Source organism: Pleurodeles waltl, chromosome 6 (assembly GCF_031143425.1).
Source record: "Pleurodeles waltl isolate 20211129_DDA chromosome 6, aPleWal1.hap1.20221129, whole genome shotgun sequence".
NCBI classification, from domain to species: Eukaryota; Metazoa; Chordata; class Amphibia; order Caudata; family Salamandridae; genus Pleurodeles; species Pleurodeles waltl.
In genome coordinates, this window is record NC_090445.1 from 1,703,268,704 (window position 1) to 1,703,288,629 (window position 19,926).

The 19,926-nt window shown below is 45.4% G+C and overlaps 1 protein-coding gene across 1 annotated transcript in view; it reads left to right on the forward strand.

Annotated features, from left to right (window-relative positions):
- Positions 1–19,926, forward strand: part of CCHCR1 (coiled-coil alpha-helical rod protein 1) — a 79,091-nt gene that overhangs the window by 31,296 nt on the left and 27,869 nt on the right. The window contains exons 8-10 of the mRNA XM_069241832.1: positions 6,408–6,551; positions 8,168–8,278; positions 9,805–9,911. Coding sequence (XP_069097933.1) covers positions 6,408–6,551; positions 8,168–8,278; positions 9,805–9,911 — 362 coding nt within the window. The remainder of the gene's footprint in view (positions 1–6,407; positions 6,552–8,167; positions 8,279–9,804; positions 9,912–19,926) is intronic.

Genomic DNA, 19,926 nt, shown 5'->3' on the forward strand with positions numbered 1-19,926 from the left:
CCCCAAAAAAGATAACAGGCTCTGAGTTACGGAGAAAAATTATGCAGACCCCCTCACTTTATAGGCTGCTATGCTTCATCACAGGTTGTGCTCCTTCACCAGCAACATGTCTTGCTCAGCAGGTTCATCTAAGCTCTTAGTTTGAGCTGTTTTTGTTATTATGAAAAGGGTCATGGTAAGTTAAAATTGTATTGCAATTAGTAGATGTACTAAGTTTTAATGATATCAGGAAACCTATGTTATCTCATAAACAGGTCAACATGTTTCTGCCTGCCTATGTTTTGCAAAAGCATTATAGGGCTTTTGTCCGGATCAGTAAGACTCATCTATAGGGCTATCCCCAACATCTCTAACCCTCCGCTGTGTGGCATAGGGGGTAATCCAAATGTAACTTGTCAGCCAAAGTAATCAGATATGCAGGATGTTGTCCTGTAAACGTCTGTGCACAAGAAGCATTAAATTCAACAACTAATGACTCCAAGTTCTTGAAAATATGCATCTATCTTACTAGAAAAGGAGTTAAAACTCCTGGTGACCCATTATGTATTAACCTCCATCACACAACACAATTTGCATTTTAACTGCTATCCAAAGAAGCAAAGTAAGCAGTGTATGTTATCAATTGCACTCAGTATCAAATCTGTACTAGAGTCAGGACTTCATTTGAGCATAAATTTTAAGTTTCCATCAGCTTTATTTTTATTCCTGCAAACCCCTTCACTAGACAAATAGTGTATAGATGGGTGCATGGCTGTTGCCCGTTGGATGTTAGAAAATACTCTCAAATGGACCTCCTAGAGGTCATTAATTTCATAGGTCATTCTGGTGTCTGGACCACCAATGTCCGACTTTCCAAACTGGTTCCAGTATCTGCTTCCTTTGTTCATTATCTGAACTTTTAAGTCCCTCCCCGCTTTCATCCATTAAATTAGTAGACTGGGAGCTACTTGCCTTTTCATGCTTACAGTGGTTTAAACCTTGTAAAGACTGTTGCAAGCAGATGTCTGTGACAGATCCCCAAGAGCTCTGTCTCTGGTGTTTGGGACATGACTCTAATTAGTGCGAGGAGTGTGAATTAATCCGGAATCACAAAGCCAAACTGTACATCGCCTATCACAGCAGGAAGTCACATAAGCCCCCATTGATGTCAAGAGTGCAGACCCTGTTCTGCGACCTGTCTTAGTCGCAGTCCCAATGCAGTCAAATCTTTGGGTAAGTCAAAGTCCAGGAAGAAGTGTAAGAAAGTAAAACGGGACTCTTCACAGCCATGCCACTCCTCTGAGAAGTTATGAAAATGTCAAGGTGCCCCTAGATCTCGCTCCCTGTCCCCTGTCGAAGCACTGATACGATGGAATCCGAATTACCAGGGATATCGGCAATGGCACAACAGGTTGAGTCTTTCAAGGAAGCCATGTTGTGCATCTTTGGCACCCCTGGCTCCAACTGATGTGCCTTTGGGTCCCACAGATCCACAGAGGCCTCTAATCAGGCTGCTGGTGAATCGTCCTTGGCTCAGTCTGTTCCTTTTGAACCCATTTCGGGTTCAGCTGAGACTCTGGAGCTGAGGGTAAGTTATTTCTTGCTACGTCGACGCCAGCCCTGATGGCGCAGCTGATGCCAGAGAACGCTACCAATTCTGTTGCCCTGTTGAACTCTGAACCAAATCTGTTTCCAACTCCACAGAAGTAGAGTACTGTAACAGTTCTGATGCAACCAACCCCAGTTCACTCTGTTTCAGACAACACCGCACCATTGCCTAGGAGCTGCCCTCCAGCGGTTAAATAACTTCATGGATCAGACTCAGACCAAAGCCAACCATCCTTCCACAATGAGGAAGAATTTCTCCCACAATATAATGACATAGAATTTCAGTTTGGACCTGCAACAGGCCAGTGGCTTGGGCCCTTCTCCTGACATGGGACTGGGTTTTCCCCTGGTCCTTCAACGGGAGAGATACCCTGATTTGCTGTGATCATCAGATGAGTAGCTGTACTCCTGGATTTCCAGTTGTTGTCTGTTGAGTTGAAAACTAATGTGCTCACCAAAGGTTTTGCAGCCTGGCAGGCATCGTCAAAGCCCTTGCTGCCATTCAACAAAGGCATGACTGACACTCTCGTGGGCACCTGGCTAAACCTTGTTCCAGCCCAGGTGTAAATAGACAGTTAGCAGAATGCTACGGGCCTGCTTCAGGTGACCTTGCTTTGTTGATGCAACACCCTGAGAGCCAGATAATTCAGGCTTCCATTAACAGTATTAACCCACACTCATTCCCCATGACTCCCCCAAATCAAAGAGAATTGAGACATTTGGGAAATTGGTGTTTTCCTCTCTTAGCCTCAACCTTCGATCATTCAGCGCCAGCTACTGGCTGTGTAGGTACTCCTGTGCATTATAGAAAATAGTTGCAGAGATCTTGCAAGCAGACCTGGAGGAATACTGTGCCAAGCTGGCTCAGACCAATGAGGATGGCTATGACGTGGACAACTACGTCCTAAGACCAGGCCTGGACATGACCAACTGTTTAGGCAGAACAGTCAAGACCAGCGTCGTGCTCCAGTGCCATGCATGGATGTGATCCACTGACTTCTCAGGTGACTTCCAGGCATCTCTCATGGATGTGCTTTTTCATGGGACTCACCTATATGGCGAAAAGGCCAATTCCGCCCAACAACAAGCGGACACACCCCGCACTTCCTTTGTCTCTCCACACATGTAATGGCATATCCCCACCAGTTTTGCGCCTTTCAAGTCATCGCACTTATAGGCAGCATAACGTCCTTCAGCCCAAGCAGCAGACATCCCAGTCCTTTCTCAAACGGTGCAGGAGATCCAGCAGACAGCATCTAGACACATGGCGACGGCAAACCTTCCAGCCCCCTGCTTCTCTGGCTGCAGCCTCTAAGCCACTTTAGTTTGCTGGAGGCACACGGAAACCCTGTGGAAGGCCGAATCAATCATTTTCTCCATGGGTAGCAGGCCATAACATCCGATAGGTGGGTCCGTCTAGTTCAGCAGGACTAGTGCCATTTCTTTCCAACCCGCTGCATCTTCCACCCACATCAAAGCAGCTTCTGGAACAATTGCTGTCTGTTTTGCTGCAGGAAGTTCAGGTTCTTTAGGTGAAAGTAGTCAGAGAGAGAGTTCCGACCTCGCAAATTAGAACTAGATGTTACAGTGCAGAAGGAAGGTGGTGGCCCACAGTCTGTTTTAGATCTCAGACTTCTTAATTTCTTCCTTCGGGAGGACAAATTCAAGATGCCTGTGCTGGCCCAGGTTCTGTTTGCCTGGATGCAGGAGACTGGATGGACCTGCAGAATGATTATTTGCATGTTCCTGTCCTGCAGGCCCACAGCTGCTGCTTGTCGTTCAGGCTCGGCCATGAGTATTTTCAGTTTGCTGTGCTAACTTTCAGCCTCACCAGTGCCTTTTGGGTGTTCACAAAAATGATAGTTGTGGTTATAGCATACCTTTGAAAGTCGGTGTACCAGTCTTCCCCTACCTCAGTTACTGGCTGTTGAACACAGGCTTGCCACAGTCATTTGAGGATGACCTTCAGGCGACGACTAACCTCTTCACATCATTTGGGTTCACTATCAACGTACCAAAGTCACACCTGACTCCTTTGCAAAGGCTCCCTTCCATCAAAGCTATCTTGCATATGGTGCATTATTGGGCCTTTCCTCTGGATAAGTGAATCCAGTATATTTGAGTTCTGAACTGGATGTTTCAGCCTTGCCCTGGCCTGAATGACGGTGGCTCTATTGGCCTCCTTTGTCCTGCTTGTTGACCATGCCACGTGGCACATGCTGGCTCTGCAATGTTATCTTAAGTCTTGGTTGGCCCAGCACCAAGTGAACCTGACTCAAGCTTCAGGTGGTCATCTGGGAAAGGTGGTGGTCAGAGGACTCTCATCTCTGGTAGAGACTCTTCTCCTCATAAACCTGTTGGAGCCATTTGCTTGGTTTTGAAATCATTCCTCCACCAAGGGGTGGTTGGATCAGATCCTCACAGACAACACAATCACCATGTGGCATTGCAACAAGCAGGACTGGGTACGGTCCCGAACCCTGTGCCAAGAGGCCTTATGCCTCTGGAATAGACTGACACGTCAGGGCATTTCCCTGATCATCCACCTCTTGGAGGACTGTTTAAACATCGGGCTGACAAACTCAGCTTATGACGCCTAGCTGAGGTAGCGCTGGGCATCTTCTAGCAATAGGGAGAACCCTGACTTAAGTTTTTTATCACTGCTGAGAATGCTCAATGTCAACACTTTTTCTCACTGGAATTCACAAGAAAGAGCTCTTGCAGAAACGCATTCCGCCTAGAGTGGAGCACAAGGCTCCTGTATGCCTTCCTGCTACTACCTATTCTGCCTCAAATTCTGAAGAAGATCAGGAATGACCGCCGTTGGCAGCCTTCATTCTCCCTCTGGGAGTAGAAGATGTCCTCCAAAGTCTGTTTACACTGGATGCTGGAGGATTTTTGTAGTTTGTTGTGTTGCAGGCCAAACTGTCAGATGTATTGTTGTTTATGTTGGCCCATCATGGACTTGCAGTGGGTACTATTAAATGTAATTTGTTGTCCCTTTCGGCTATTCTGCGTTTACGGGACTTGTCATACTTGTTTAAATAACCTGTTGTGATGCTATTTCTGAAAGCATTATTCTACGTTTGTACCTAATCCTTTGTGATGTCACAGTAGGATTTTCATTTGGTCTTTACTTATGGGACCCCCTTTCAGCTGTTAAATAACCGTCCTCTATGTTTCCTGACGGTCCTGGTGTATCTCAAAGCAATATCTTCAGCTCATAGCGTGAGTGAGCTCCAGACTCTTTTAGTCCAGTTGCCCTACACCACCCCCTTTCACGACACCCTGGTGCTGAGGACTAGAACAACATTTCTAACAAAAGTTGTGACTCACTTTCAAGCCAGACAGTCCCTCACACTTCCAATGTTCTTTCATCTCCTCACTCCTCGAAAGAGGAGAGACTCCATCCTTTGGACCCTAAAAGAGCGCTCAGCTTTTACATTGATTGTACAAAGACCATAGGGTGGACCATCAACTCTTTCTGGAGTTCTCTGGGACAAAGAAAGACAAAGCAGTGCCGAAAAAAGGGCATTGTCACGTTGGATGGCACTCTGGATTAAGATCTGCTACACGCTGGCCAAGAAGCAATCTTCTGAATGATTGAGGGTCCATTTCATCGGGGCAGAGACTGCTACCACTGCACTGGCACAGAGAGTGCTGGTGTTGGATATTTGTCAGGCTGCAACTTGGCAGTACAACATTCACAAAGCTTTTACTGCTTTAACAGCCAGGTCCTACAAGAAGGTCAGTTTGGTTGTTAAGTCATGCATGACATTTTGGTCATTCCATAGACCCGTCAACCGGGGAGATACTTATTATGTATTTATTCTAACGGTGAGAAATCCGAGGTGAGAAGTATTCAGTAGAAGAACAAGTCATTTATCTTCGGTAAGTAAGGCTCTTTCTCGTGAATACTCTTATCTAACCACAGATTCCTTTCTGCCTTTCCACCTCCCTGGTCTGTGTAATGTGCTTTTTTTCCATCTAAAAAGGTTTGACGTCTGAGATCGGCGCATTAGTGTACATAATTTGTTTTTGTGCACCCTGTCCAAGGGCGTGGACAGTGTTAATAAAGGAACAAATGCTGGTGCGCGTGGTTAGCACTTCTGTGCGACTCCAGTATTCACTTATAGGGTGAAAAGGGTCAACGCAGACCTGCATAATTGTGCACAGGGGCTCTGCTGAAAAATCTTCTGTATCAAGGCTGGCACCTGGGAATAGTCTTAAGAAAGGCATCTATGATTAGATCTACCAGAAAGAGCGTTTCTAAAAGTAAGTAACTTGTTCTTTCAAGCCCTTAAATGGACTAACCCTCCCTCCTGTCAGTCTTAATTTTAAGACTCTCCAAATCAAATCTCCCCCAATGATCTCCCCTCCCTCTCTGTTCGTCACTGTCCGCCTTGGATCAGTGCCCCAAGCCTGGTACAAGACAGCATGCAATCCTTAGTGTTGTATCAAGTACCTACATATAGAAATGCCTTCCCCTCATTGCTGTCTTGTATTCAGATTTGTTCAAATCTAGAAGCTGCTAAAATCCCTCATCTTCAGTTTTCTTGGCAGGGTCAGTTTTCTATTTCTCAATCATCTTTACAGTTTTTAAACTGCCAATGACCTGGGTGGTAATTTACAGTTGTATAAAGCTGCAGGATTACGGTAAATTGTGTCCTCGCATATTTGCATATTTTTGTGTCTATGGAAAGGGGATGGTTCAGATGTTAGTGAATTTTTCACCTAGGCCAGGATCCATATTATGCTCTGAACAAAGGTGGTCCTATTTAAATGGTAACGATTTTCAACGGACTCCCCTTCGTTTCCAGGTCCGATCAAATGCTCTAGATATGGAATCCCCAGCGGCTGCAACCCTCCTGACCTGCTGGCGTAAGAAAGTCTTTGCTTTGATGGTGCAACTCAAGTCACAGGAGCTTAACCAGGAGAACGATGCCCGGCACATCCATAGCAAGGTGCAAAGGGGTCTGCCTGGGTAGTGGTGAAGGAAGGCTGTACTCTGGGGGGTGGGCATAGAGGTGGGTGGCAAGGTCTACCTCTGTGAGGATGGACTCTATCAAAGAGTTCTTCTAGGTCATGGCCGGCCCTAGCGCTGGCTATGCCCTCTGCAACAATGATTGTTGGTGCCCCCCATGACCACGTCCGTCAATGATTCCCTCACTACCACCCTTTAACAGTGCCCCTCGAGTCTCCATAATCACTCTCTCTCAGATGCATTTAATTAGCTTTGTAGCGCTACTCATTCCAGTTTAGGGTGTCAAAGCACTTCACATCTCACACACATTACACAGAACCAGTCAATCAACAGTGTGTAAATCAATGTATAAGAAATGTTACATTAGACAGAGCACTACAAGGCGTAGGAGACATGTGTCATCCATACTGGTAGGCTGTACAGTGTAAGAGTGCTTTGCCTGGAGAAGCACAAACTCAGAATTAAAAATATAACACCATAGTTGGGGGTTCTCTTTAATAAGAAGAATTGATTTATACCCAAATGAACCCTTTTTGCAACATTAAGATAATGAAAGACTGGGGAAAAAATAACACTCTAATCTATACCTTGCAGAATGCATGCAGCTCTTTGTCAGTTAATAATAGCTCAGTCCTCTATATTAGGATTTTAACTTATAGAGTGTAAGTAACAAAACAACCTTTCTGAGAAAAGCAGTGACCCACTGACCTATTTTCTTTATATACACTTTGTTCTCTGCATGATACATGTTCTTTGCAGGGGGCATATTAACCCCCTGAGCTACCTTAAAAATTCCACTACAGAAAACTCTGACGTCTCTCCAGGCAAAACATCAATCACTAGCGCTATCTTGATATTTTTATTGTTGCCTGAAAATTGCTGGAGGCAAGGAACGCTGCAGCCGGATCCTCTGAAACTATAATATACCTGCAAAAATGGCGCCCACTCCCACAGACAGCACCCGGAGCGGTGGCATCAGTCGCACCGCCCTAGAGCTGGCCCTGCTCCAGGCACACAGTTAGTCACCTGTAGCAGGTGATGGCATAGGGATTACAGAGCTTGCAATCTTTAGGACCTGAGGCCTCCGGGAGCTAGTACTGAAATACAGAGCCGGACACACTTGGACATTCATCATATTTGGAATAGCACAGCAAAAACCTTGTCACCTATGAGACAGGACAGTTCCATAACTGGGACAGGGACACAGAACCTGCCTTGTTTCTTACTTGATGTCATAAGGATTGGCACAGACTTAGTCTGTCACCTTAAGGACTGGATGGTAGAGGGCTAGAGAGCCTGTCACTTCCTGGATTAGCAAAGAGATACAAATCCTTTCGCCTTGTGGGCTTTGGTTTTGGCTAGACACCTTTAGGAGTGGATGCCTTGTAGTCTGCATCGTCCAGGGATGGGCGGCATCAGCCTGTCCCCATTACGGTTGGATTCCTTCAGGTCTGGCACAGAGAGAACCTGCCACCTTTTAACTGGGATAGCTTGAGGACAGAACCTGTTGTCGTTTGGGCTGGATGAGGCTGTCTCCTTGCCACTCAACCATAACTCCATCCCTTGTCGGCCTTGTTCTCCTTTCTTATGCATCAGATCTCTGAGCTAGAGGAGGAGCTGCAAGCGAGTGGTCAGAAACAAGCTGTCCTCCTCCATAGCCTGCAGGACAGGACAGCCCAGCTGGAGATGGAGAAAGTCAGCAACAAGGTGAGTTCTTGCACTGCTGCTGCCTCTACTGCACCTGCAGCGAGTGTGAGGAACCATCCATTGCTTCTCGTTAGGTTGTATCATGCAGTACCTGTTGTGCGTGTGAGGAACAGTACATTGCTGCTCGCCAAGTTGTATTGTGCAGTACCTGTTGTGCGTGTGAGGAACCTTCCATTACTGCTCGCCAGGTTGCATCGGGCAGTACCTGTTGTGCGTGTGAGGAACCGTCCGTCCATTGCTGCTCGCCAGGTTGCATCGTGCAGTACCTGTTGTGCGTGTGAGGAACCGTCCATTGCTGCTCGCCAGGTTGCATCGTGCAGTACCTGTTGTGCGTGTGAGGAATCTTACATTGCTGCTTACCAAGGTGTATCGTGCAGTACCTGTTGTGCGTGTGAGGAACCTTCCATTACTGCTCGCCAGGTTGTATTGTGCAGTACCTGTTGTGCGTGTGAGGAATCTTACACTGCTGCTCGCCAGGTTGTATCATGCAGTACCTGTTGTGCGTGTGAGGAATCTTACATTGCTGCTTACCAAGGTGTATCGTGCAGTACCTGTTGTGCGTGTGAGGAACCTTCCATTACTGCTCGCCAGGTTGTATTGTGCAGTACCTGTTGTGCATGTGAGGAATCTTACATTGCCACTTGCCAGGTTGTATCGTGCAGTGCCTGTTGTGCGTGTGAGGAATCTTACATTGCTGCTCGCCAGGTTGCATCGTGCAGTACATGTTGTGGGTGTGAGGAACCGTCCATTGCTGCTCGCCAGGTTGCATCGTGCAGTACCTGTTGTGGGTGTGAGGAACCGTCCATTGCTGCTCGCCAGGTTGCATCGTGCAGTACCTGTTGTGGGTGTGAGGAACCGTCCATTGCTGCTCGCCAGGTTGCATTGTGCAGTACCTGTTGTGGGTGTGAGGAACCGTTCATTGCTGCTCGCCAGGTTGCATCGTGCAGTACCTGTTGTGGGTGTGAGGAACCGTTCATTGCTGCTCGCCAGGTTGTATCGTGCAGTACCTGTTGTGGGTGTGAGGAATCTTACATTGCTGCTCGCCAAGGTGTATCGTGCAGTACCTGTTGTGCGGGTGAGGAAGCATGCACTACTGTTGTCTATTTGGTTTCACGTTTATGCATGAATTAAATTTTAAATTGCCTTTATTTGAAAATTGGCTTAGTTTTAACATGTTTGAAAGTATTGCTCTCTTAACCTTTTTGTTGTGTTGCCTGTGATAGTTTGTTTGCCCCTCTGATTGCTGAGATGCTGCCTGTTTCTTTGTATGAGGGGAAGGTGGACTATTGCTGGCACTGCTGTACCTGCTCTGTGAGCGGAGCTTGCACTTCTTCCTACTAGGCCTGTTCTCGGTGTGTGAGGGATGTATTCATTTCTGTTCCCTCTGCTGTGTCTGTTGTGTATGCAAAGAATGCTTGAATTACTGCTGCAACTCTATATCTATTGTGTGTCTGGGAAACAGACACATATTATGCGATCGCTGCCTCTGTCATTCTTGTGGGTACAACTTCTCTGTCTCTGCACAGACTATACAGGAGGAGCTCAGGCGAGCCCAGGCTGGGGTTTTGCGAGCCCAGCTAAGAGCGGAGCGAACGGAGGAGGCACTGCAGCACCTGGAGAGAGTTGTGGGCAGGTAAGGAAGTCCTTGTCTGTAAACCAAGGTGAGGGAACAAGAGATTATCCTCAGTTTGTAGAAGGCAGATAGGAGCCTGCTTCCCTACCTGGTATGGTGCACTCATCTCACTGCGGTGGGAGATGGGGCCTGCAGACAGGGTGGCCGATTGCCCGAATGTCCTCCGGTCGTAGATTGACTCACAGATTAAACTTCAGAATTCTTTAGACTGTTTATTAGGGCTGATGGTGTAACAGAGTTGTCTTTAACAACTCAGGACTTGGGACTGATGTCCAAAGGTGGGCTCATAAACCTTTTAGTGTTTTTCATGCCAGTTATGCTTGCGACCCCCATTTTCATATTGTGGGGTGATTGTACTAATCACACACACCTCAAAATGCACTCTTGCTAGAGGACCCAAGATCTCCTGCTTTAATGCGCATGATGTAGGAGACATTTTGGGACCTCCTGTGAACGGCTGCGAATGCAGGGTTTAAGTCCTGCAAGGGACCACATACATGTGTTCCCGCATTAGCATTCCCTGCATACTGATTTTTTTCAAAGTTGTCCCTCTTCTGCTGACGGGGCGGCTTTAAAAATAATAATTTGGCATATATGGGATGGTATTAAGAGGGCATGCCGTGGTCACATGGACCTTCTTCCTTGATGCCAGCCCCCATCTTTCACGAAGTGGATGCTGTCCAATGGGATAGCGTTCCACTTTGCAGATCGATCAGCGCCCCACGTTGGCTTCTGCATCTTTGATGGTTTGTGACTGCAGTTGTGGTTGCAGAGCATAGGTACATATTTTGCTGTGAATGAGATGAGGAAAGTCCTTTTCATGCCCCCTTCTCTTTCCCATTTGGAATCAATCACAAAAAGCACTCTCTCAGGCAGAAAGACCTTTTGAATGTCAAAATTCCTTTTGTTCATTGGTACTTGTGATCTTGCAGTCAAAGCCTATGATTTTGCTAATTGGAGGCTTTGAGACTGCACAATTAGTTTGCATCCTTAATGCTTATTTCAAAGCTTAATTAATATGAGATTTTAACATAGAGACTCACAAATAACTGTGTAGCGGGTACTCAGAAGCACGATGCAAAAGATATGAACAAAGTAAATCTGCCATTAAAAAAGTATGAGATTTTTTTTTTCTCACCCACATTTCCAGTGCTAAAAAAAAAAAAATATTTTCAGAGTTGTCCGTGATCTATCCAGCCCAGTCTTCGCAAGCCCTGTGTGCGAATCTGTCCTAATTTGTCTGTGATAAATAGTACTCAGCAGAGTGCTTTGTGCTCAGACAGCACCACACTATAAGGCAAATTCTTGTTCATCCTGTCTCTTTGGCCCTCAGGCCCCTTGGCTCTGCAATACTTTTCAGGCATTTGTACTTCTAACATGGAGGACAAAAGCTGGAGCATGAAACTTGGCTCAGCCTCTGATCCTTGTACAGCTTGCTGATCCTTGTACAGCTTGCGTATTCCGATTGGCCCTCGCTGCTGTCCCTCGTGTCCTTGTGGAGCTGTGTAGTGTTTCATTGGTTACAGCATCATAGGTCTTGACTCCTTTTAACAGGCTACAGTTCATCCAATATTCACTGAATACTGAACTCCACATTATTGCCAATTATTAACCTATCTTTTAGCCATTCTCTTTATATATATTGACAGCAATGGAAATGAAGACCTTTCTCAGTTATTCTGTTCAATGAACTTGTTAGATGCTGTCCATGTAGGTTTTGTATTCACTGCCACAATTCAGAATCGCTCTTGTAGCTGCTGTGGTTGATCTTAGGCTGATTCTGAAATTTGAAGGCAGAGTGACTCTCCTCCTAGAGATTTCCGCCATCGTTCAACATTGTTTGAAATACACCCCATCCTCCTGGGATCGTGTCCCGGCGGGTAGGGTGAGGAGCAGGGCCTTGAATTAGCTAACTTAATTTTTCTCCAGACACTCTCGAGCAGTCACTGATCCTCTGTATCGCTAAATGCTCTTCATTCTGCACCTCAGTATTTAAAACCCTGTGCATGACCTCTGGCTTCACCTACCAGATATTTAGATTTGGCCTTTGTCTGCTATTACCGTTAAACCTCAGGTTAATGAGCTGGCATCATCCTGGAGCACCAGCCGTGGGATCTCCTAGAGTGCTCTGGAAAAAGCTACCTCTTTTACTGGCATGTATCAGAAAAAACCTGTTGTTCAAGCAGTGGTTAAGCCGTGTTTGAACTGTGAATTAGATCTCTTCCTCCCTAAATGTATTCTTTAAAGTCTATACCATCTGGGAAGCTGCAGCTAGGCTTCTTTTGGTTCTGACACACTGGACTCCAGTCGGGAAGCTTCTGGCAGTTCTGCATTGAGCAGTTTCTTAAAACCTATACTTCTACATCACTCGTCTCTCCTCTCCTGGCTTCCATGAGTTTTTAGCCATTCTCCTTCATCCGCTACAGCAAGGATGCAGGTTCCTGTCTGTTCTGGCGTCTAAGCTGTAGAATTCAATCTACAGATCTCCTCAAACAGTCCAGCTATCCTGCCTTATGCAGGCATTTCAAAATTTGACTCTGAACACTTCTCTTTGCACCTAATCTCTCTTTCAGCTGCGACTCTGCTCTATCTGCAGCTCCGTGGTACCCTTAGAAGTCACAGATTTGTGGTCTACAAATCCTTCATTCGTTCATTTAAAGATCTAGCCACACCATTAAGCAAGGAAAGACAATATGCAAAGGCAGCAATGCTGCTGATGAGCACAAAACTATAGTTGTTGGGTAAACGCCATTGTAAATGTAACTTTTCAAACATATCAGTAGAATTAGATCACTTTGTAGTGACGGGCTCTCAATCTATGGCTTACTCTTGCTGCTGTAGAAATTAGTTTCTTGAAAATCCAGTAACAGTATAGCTCTGGCCTGGTTCGTTTGTGGAAACCAGTATTACCCATCCTGGGATTCGCTTTACTATTCATAAATACTGCTGATCTCTGCCCTTATCCAGAATTTCGCAACACTTTTTCAACAAACAGAAATCATTTCACCTGTCATTTCACAATAATGCCAATGACCGTTTCTTTTTCTATTTAGCTTTTATTGAAAATACAAAACATATTTTTAAAAAAAACTATAGATTTAAAACCCCTGGAGAGGCTTTGCTGGCCGAATTAATGTTTATTTTCATCTGTTTAAAAGAGTACACATAAAAGATTTCAAAGGAATGCAGCCTGTGTTGTGGAAAGAAGCCAGTGTGGCTTTAAGGTAAGTAAGGACTCCACAGACTCACTGTGTAGATGAGGCCCCTCTCTCTCAGTTCCTGCTTTTGTCTCTGTGAAAGACCTCCATAAGCACCAAGCTCTCCTTTCTTTGAAGTATTTCTTTTCACTTTTCTTCCTTCTACTACCTACTTGGGGAGTTTTCTGGCCGGTCTATGACGCTACTTCCCCTCGCTGTCTGTCTCACAGTGGAGGCTATGGTGCCGATTTATATCCCTGCGGAGAGGAATACTCCATCACAACCATGACCGATATCCCATCCGCGGTATTACAATCCCATTATATCCGCCGGAGATTGCAATACGGCGGACAAGACATCCGTCACCTTTGTTCCCTCTGCCGGGATTTAAATCAGGCCCTTTGTGTTTTCATGAAATAATGGCTACAGATTAGCCTGGTAGAGACTTCACCTTTACACACTGTGATGAAAAGGCATATTTCTCCATTAACGTGGCATTGTGTGTGGGGGAAAATATAAACAACCATTGCCGGCCTCTGAATTAATGACCCTTGGGAATGTGGTCGTTTTTCTCATGAGTTTTCCAAGTCATGTCATAAAGGGGCCATGAAGTAGTGGTGATTGTACTGAAGTCCTTGTGACCCCATGGGATACTGTCCAGCCTTTCATGACCTCCTGTTTCACCAAAGTCCTGTTGTTTTAAGTGTCAACTCTATCACAAGTCCATCAGACTTCTGATCATCAAACTCGAGGTGGAGCCCTAGACTATTGAAGGTATGTCCTTGATTGTACCAGAGACATGAGACCTTACAGCCACAAGTGGAGCCAGAGGGCCTAATGTGTTGTTTGTAAACAACCCTTGTATCTTCCCTCTTGTCATCAGAATGGAAGTAAAGGTCTCTGGGTTAGATCTCAGTTTCACTTCTTGCACAGGAGTGAGCAATTCCTATTGCCCAACTCACTAACATATTGTTTGGGACAAAGACAACAAGGTTTTGTGTTTATTCTCTCCACTGGAAAAGTAAGCCCAACACACTCCATCTGCCAGTTTACATTACTGCAGTATCGATTTATGATCTATGATTGTCTGACACTAATCCAAGATGCATATCTGTATATATGTTGTTCAAACATGCATAGAAGCATATCTATGCATATATGTGTGTGTGTGTGTATGTGTGTGTGTATATATATATATATATGTTCAATGGCATGTGTAGCTGCAGATACACATGCTGTGCATATCCCGCCATCTAGTGTTGGGCTCGGAGTGTTACAAGTTGTTTTTCTTCGAAGAAGTGTTTTCGAGTCACAAGATCGAGGGACTCCTCCCCTTTCGGCTCCATTGTGCATGGGCGTTGACTCCATCTTAGATTGTTTTCTTTCCGCCATCGGGTTCGGACATGTTCCTCTTCGGTACGTGTTTCGGTTCGGAAAGTTAGTTAAATCTCGGAAAATTCGACGGTATTGTTTGCGTTCGGTATCAGGTTAGTTAACGCAGATCGACACCAAATCAAGAAGAGCTCCGGTAGCCCTTTGGGGCTTAGATTCCCCGGCGGGGCCTGGTCGGCCCGACTGCGTGCGTCTTCAAGGCTAATGGAACGGACCCCATTCCGCTTCTGCCCCGAAAGCCACAACAAGTATCCTTACACAGATCAACATCTGGTCTGTAATTTGTGTTTGTCCCCCGAACACAAAGAGGATACCTGTGAGGCCTGTCGGGCGTTTCGGTCGAAGAAAACGCTACGGGACCGGAGAGCACAAAGGCTTCAAATGGCATCGGCGCCGTCAGGACACCGCGACGTCGAGGAAGATGAAACTTTCTCCATCGCTGACTCGGACGAGCCCGAAACAGAGCAGGCACCGAAAACCGTGAGTAAACCAGCCCCGGCCAAAACTCACGCCAAAATCATGAAGGCCCAGGGGACACCACCGCCAACAGGCCATGGATTAACCCGTACAATTGGTGACCAACCATCGGCGCCGAAAAAGGGCACGCACGTGTCGAAGTCCTCCGACTCCGGTCGGGATCCCGGCACGCAGCATACTCGACACCGAGAACCTGGCTCAGACCAGACTCTGCACCGGGACACCGGCTCCGAAATAAGTCGCACTGAGATATCGGCACACCGAAACCTAAAAAAGTGGCTTCGAAGCCGAAAAAAACTGTAGAAAAAGTTTCGGTACCGAAACAACCATCTTCGGAGCCGAAAACAAGCTCCTACTCCGAAGAGCCAGACCTTTCAGAACAACTACAAGGCCATAGATTTGGACAAGAGTTAGAAGCAGGGGAGCCAGATTATACGCAAAGAAGGCTCCATATTCAAAAGGAAACAGGGAAAATAAGAACTCTCCCTCCTATAAGGATGAAAAGGAAACTTGCTTTCCAAAACACAGACAAACAACCGAAAGCAAAGGTGGCAAAACAAGTAACTCCACCAAGGATTTCGCCACAACCATCACCACACAACTCACTACAACCATCTCCAATTGCGACCCCACCTATGATGCAGTCTCCAACGCACACAGGGATGAGCCAGGATGCATGGGATCTCTATGATGCGCCTGTATCAGACAATAGTCCAGACTGCTACCCAGCGAGGCCATCACCACCTGAAGACAGTACTGCTTACATGCAGGTGGTGTCCAGAGCAGCTGCTTTTCACAATGTGACACTGCACGCTGAACCGATTGAGGATGACTTTTTATTTAATACTTTGTCGTCAACACACAGTCAGTACCAGAGTCTTCCAATGTTACCAGGAATGTTGAAACACGCGAAGCAAGTATTTCAAGAGCCTGTCAAAGGCAGGGCCATCACACCTAGGGTGGAGAAAAAGTACAAGCTTCCCCCTACAGACCCAGTGTACATCACGCAACAACTGACACCTGACTCAGTAGTATTAGGCGCAGCATGTAAAAGGGCTAATTCACACACCTCTGGAGATGCACCACCACCCGACAAAGAAAGTTGAAAGTTTGATGCAGTGGGGAAAAGAGTTGCAGCACAAGCAGCCAATCAATGGCGCATTGACAATTCCCTGGCGTTATTGTCAAGATATGACAGGGCTCATTGGGATGAAATGCAGCACTTTATAGAAAATCTGCCCAAAGAGTTCCAAAAGCGTGCACAACAAGTGGTGGAAGAGGGCCAAAGTATCTCGAATAACCAGATACGATCGGCAATGGATGCAGCAGACACCGCCACAAGAACTGTGAATACAGCGGTCACTATTCGGAGACACGCATGGCTACGCACCTCCGGATTTAAGCCCGAAATCCAACAGGCTGTGCTTAATATGCCTTTTAATGGACAGCAGTTGTTTGGGCCGGAGGTGGACACAGCTATAGAGAAGCTGAAAAAGGACACAGATACGGCCAAGGCCATGGGCGTGCTCTACTCCCCACAGAGCAGAGGCACATTTAGGAAGACACAATTTAGAGGGGGGTTTCGGGCCCAAAGCACAGAACCCTCAACCTCACAAACCAGACCCACATACCAGAGCCAGTATCAAAGAGGAGGCTTTCTGGGACAATACATGTGTGGACAGTTCCCTAAAACTAGAGGAAAGTTCGAAAGCCCAAAGACACCTCAAAATAAACAGTGACTTCAGTGTCACAAATCCCCAACACATAACACCAGTCGGGGGGGAGACTTACAGATTTTTACCAAAACTGGGAAGAAATAACAACAGACTTGTGGGTCCTAGCCATTATCCAACATGGTTATTGCATAGAATTCCTACAATTACCACCAAATGTGCCTCCAAAAACACACAACATGTCCAAACAACACATGGATCTATTACAGCTAGAAGTCCAAGCATTGTTGCAAAAAGACGCTATAGAGCTAGTACCCAATCTTCAGAAAGGAACAGCTGTTTATTCCCTGTATTTTCTGATACCCAAAAAGGACAAAACTCTAAGACCCATCTTAGATCTCAGAACACTAAATCTTTACATCAAATCAGATCCCTTTAACTTGGTGACACTTCAAGACGTAATCCCCTTGCTCAAACAACAAGACTACATGTCAACATTAGATCTCAAGGATGCGTACTTCCACATACCCATACATCCTTCGCACAGAAAATACTTAAGGTTTGTAATCCAAGGAGTACATTACCAGTTCAAAGTGTTACCATTCGGGATAACAACAGCACCAAGGGTATTTACAAAATGCCTTGCAGTGGTGGCAGCCCATATCAGAAGTCAGCACATACACGTATTCCTGTATCTAGACGATTGGTTAATCATGACCAATACGCAGGAACGGTGTCTTCAACACACAAAATACGTCATACAAACCCTTCACAAACTAGGGTTCTCGCACAACTACCAAAAATCACACTTACAGCCGTGTCAAATACAACAATACTTGGGAGCGACAATCAACACAAAAAAAGATATTACCACTCCAAGTCCACAAAGGGTACAAGCATTCCAAAACGTAATACAAAGCATGCACCCAAACCAAAGGTTCCAGGTAAAATTAGTGATGAAACTACTAGGCATGATGTCCTCATGCATAGCCATTGTCCCAAACGCAAGATTACACATGCGGCCCTTACAACAGTGCCTAGCAACACAATGGTCACAAGCACAGGGTCAACTTCAAGATCTAGCGTTGATAGACCGCCAAACATACACCTCACTTCAATGGTGGAATCCTATAAATTTAAACCAAGGGCGGCCTTTCCAAGACCCAGTGCCTCAATACGTGATCACAACAGATGCTTCCATTGTAGAGTGGGGAGCACACCACAACCAACACAGCATCCAGGACAATGGGACACTCAACAGAAACAACTTCATATAAATCAGTTAGAACTACTAGCAATGTTTCTAGCGTTGAAAGCATTTCAACCACTAATAGCCCACAAACACATTCTTGTCAAAACAGACAACATGACAACACTGTATTACCTAAACAAACAGGGAGGTACACACTCGACACAGTTGTGTCTCTTAGCACAGAAGATTTGTCATTGGGCGATTCACAATCACATTCGCCTAATAGCGCAATACATCCCAAGAATTCAAAACCAGTTAGCCGACAATCTCAGTCGGGATCACCAACAGATCCATGAATGGGAAATTCATCCCCAGATACTACAAACTTACTTTCAAAGCTGGGGAACACTGCAAATAGACTTATTCACAACAAAAGAAAACGCAAAATGCCAAAACTTCGCATCCAGGTACCCACAGCCTCACTCCAAGGGCAATGCGTTATGGATGAGTTGGTCAGGGATATTTGCATACGCTTTTCCCCCTCTCCCACTCCTTCCGTATCTGGTAAACAAATTGAGTCAAAACAAACTCAAACTAATACTAATAGCACCAACTTGGGCACGACAACCTTGGTACACAACACTACTAGACCTTTCAGTAGTGCCTCATATCAAACTGCCAAACAGACCAGATCTGTTAACTCAACACAAACAACAGATCAGACACCCGAATCCAGCATCGCTCAATCTAGCAATCTGGCTCCTGAAGTCTTAGAATTCGGACATCTAGACCTTACACAAGAATGTATGGAGGTCATCAAACAGGCTAGAAAACCTACTACAAGACATTGCTACGCAAATAAGTGGAAAAGATTTGTTTATTACTGTCATAATAATCAAATCCAACCATTCCACGCATCTGTAAAAAACATTGGAAGCTACCTACATCTCACAGCAATTTCGGCCTATCTGCAAATTACACATTCAACTTCACTATTCAGAATCCCAGTCATAAAAGCATTGATGGAGGGTCTAAAAAAGATTATTTCACCAAGAACACCACCAGTTCCTTCGTGGAACCTCAATATCGTATTAACACGACTCATGGGTCCTCCATTTGAACCCATGCACTCTTGTGAGATACAATTCTTAACCTGGAAAGTAGCCTTCCTAATAGCTATCACATCTCTCAGAAGAGTAAGTGAAATACAAGCCTTTACCATACAAGAACCCTTTATACAAATACACAAACATAAAGTAGTCCTAAGCACAAATCCCAAATCTTTGCCAAAAGTCATATCACTGTTCCACTTAAATCAAACAGTGGAACTCCCAGTGTTCTTTCCAGAACCAGACTCTGTAGTTGAAAGAGCACTACATACATTAGACATAAAAAGAGCACTAATGTACTACATTGATAGAACCAAACAAATTAGCAAAACAAAACAATTGTTTGTAGCTTGCCAAAAACCTCATGCAGGGAATCCAATATCCAAACAAGGCATTGCCAGATGGATAGTTAAATGTATTCAAACCTGTTATATCAAAGCAAATAGAGAACTGCCTATTACTCCACTAGAAAGAAAGGTGCCACCATGGCCTTTCTAGGAAATATACCAATGACAGAAATATGTAAGGCAGCCACATGGTCTAATCCTCATACATTTAGTAAACATTACTGTGTGGCTGTGTTAACAACACAACAAGCCGCAGTAGGACAAGCAGTATTAAGAACATTATTTTAAACAACTTCAACTCCTACAGGCTAAACCACCGCTTTTGGGGAGATAACTGCTTACTAGTCTATGCAAAGCATGTGTATCTGCAGCTACACATGCCATCGAACAGAAAATGTCACTTACCCAGTGTACATCTGTTCGTGGCATTAGTCGCTGCAGATTCACATGCGCCCACCCGCCTCCCCAAGAGCCTGTAGCCGTTATAAGTTGATAAAAAAATTGAACTTGTACATTTGTAAATATATCACTTTTAGTCACATTATGTACATACATACTTACTCCATTGCATGGGCACTATTACTATATACACAACTCCTACCTCACCCTCTGCGGGGAAAACAATCTA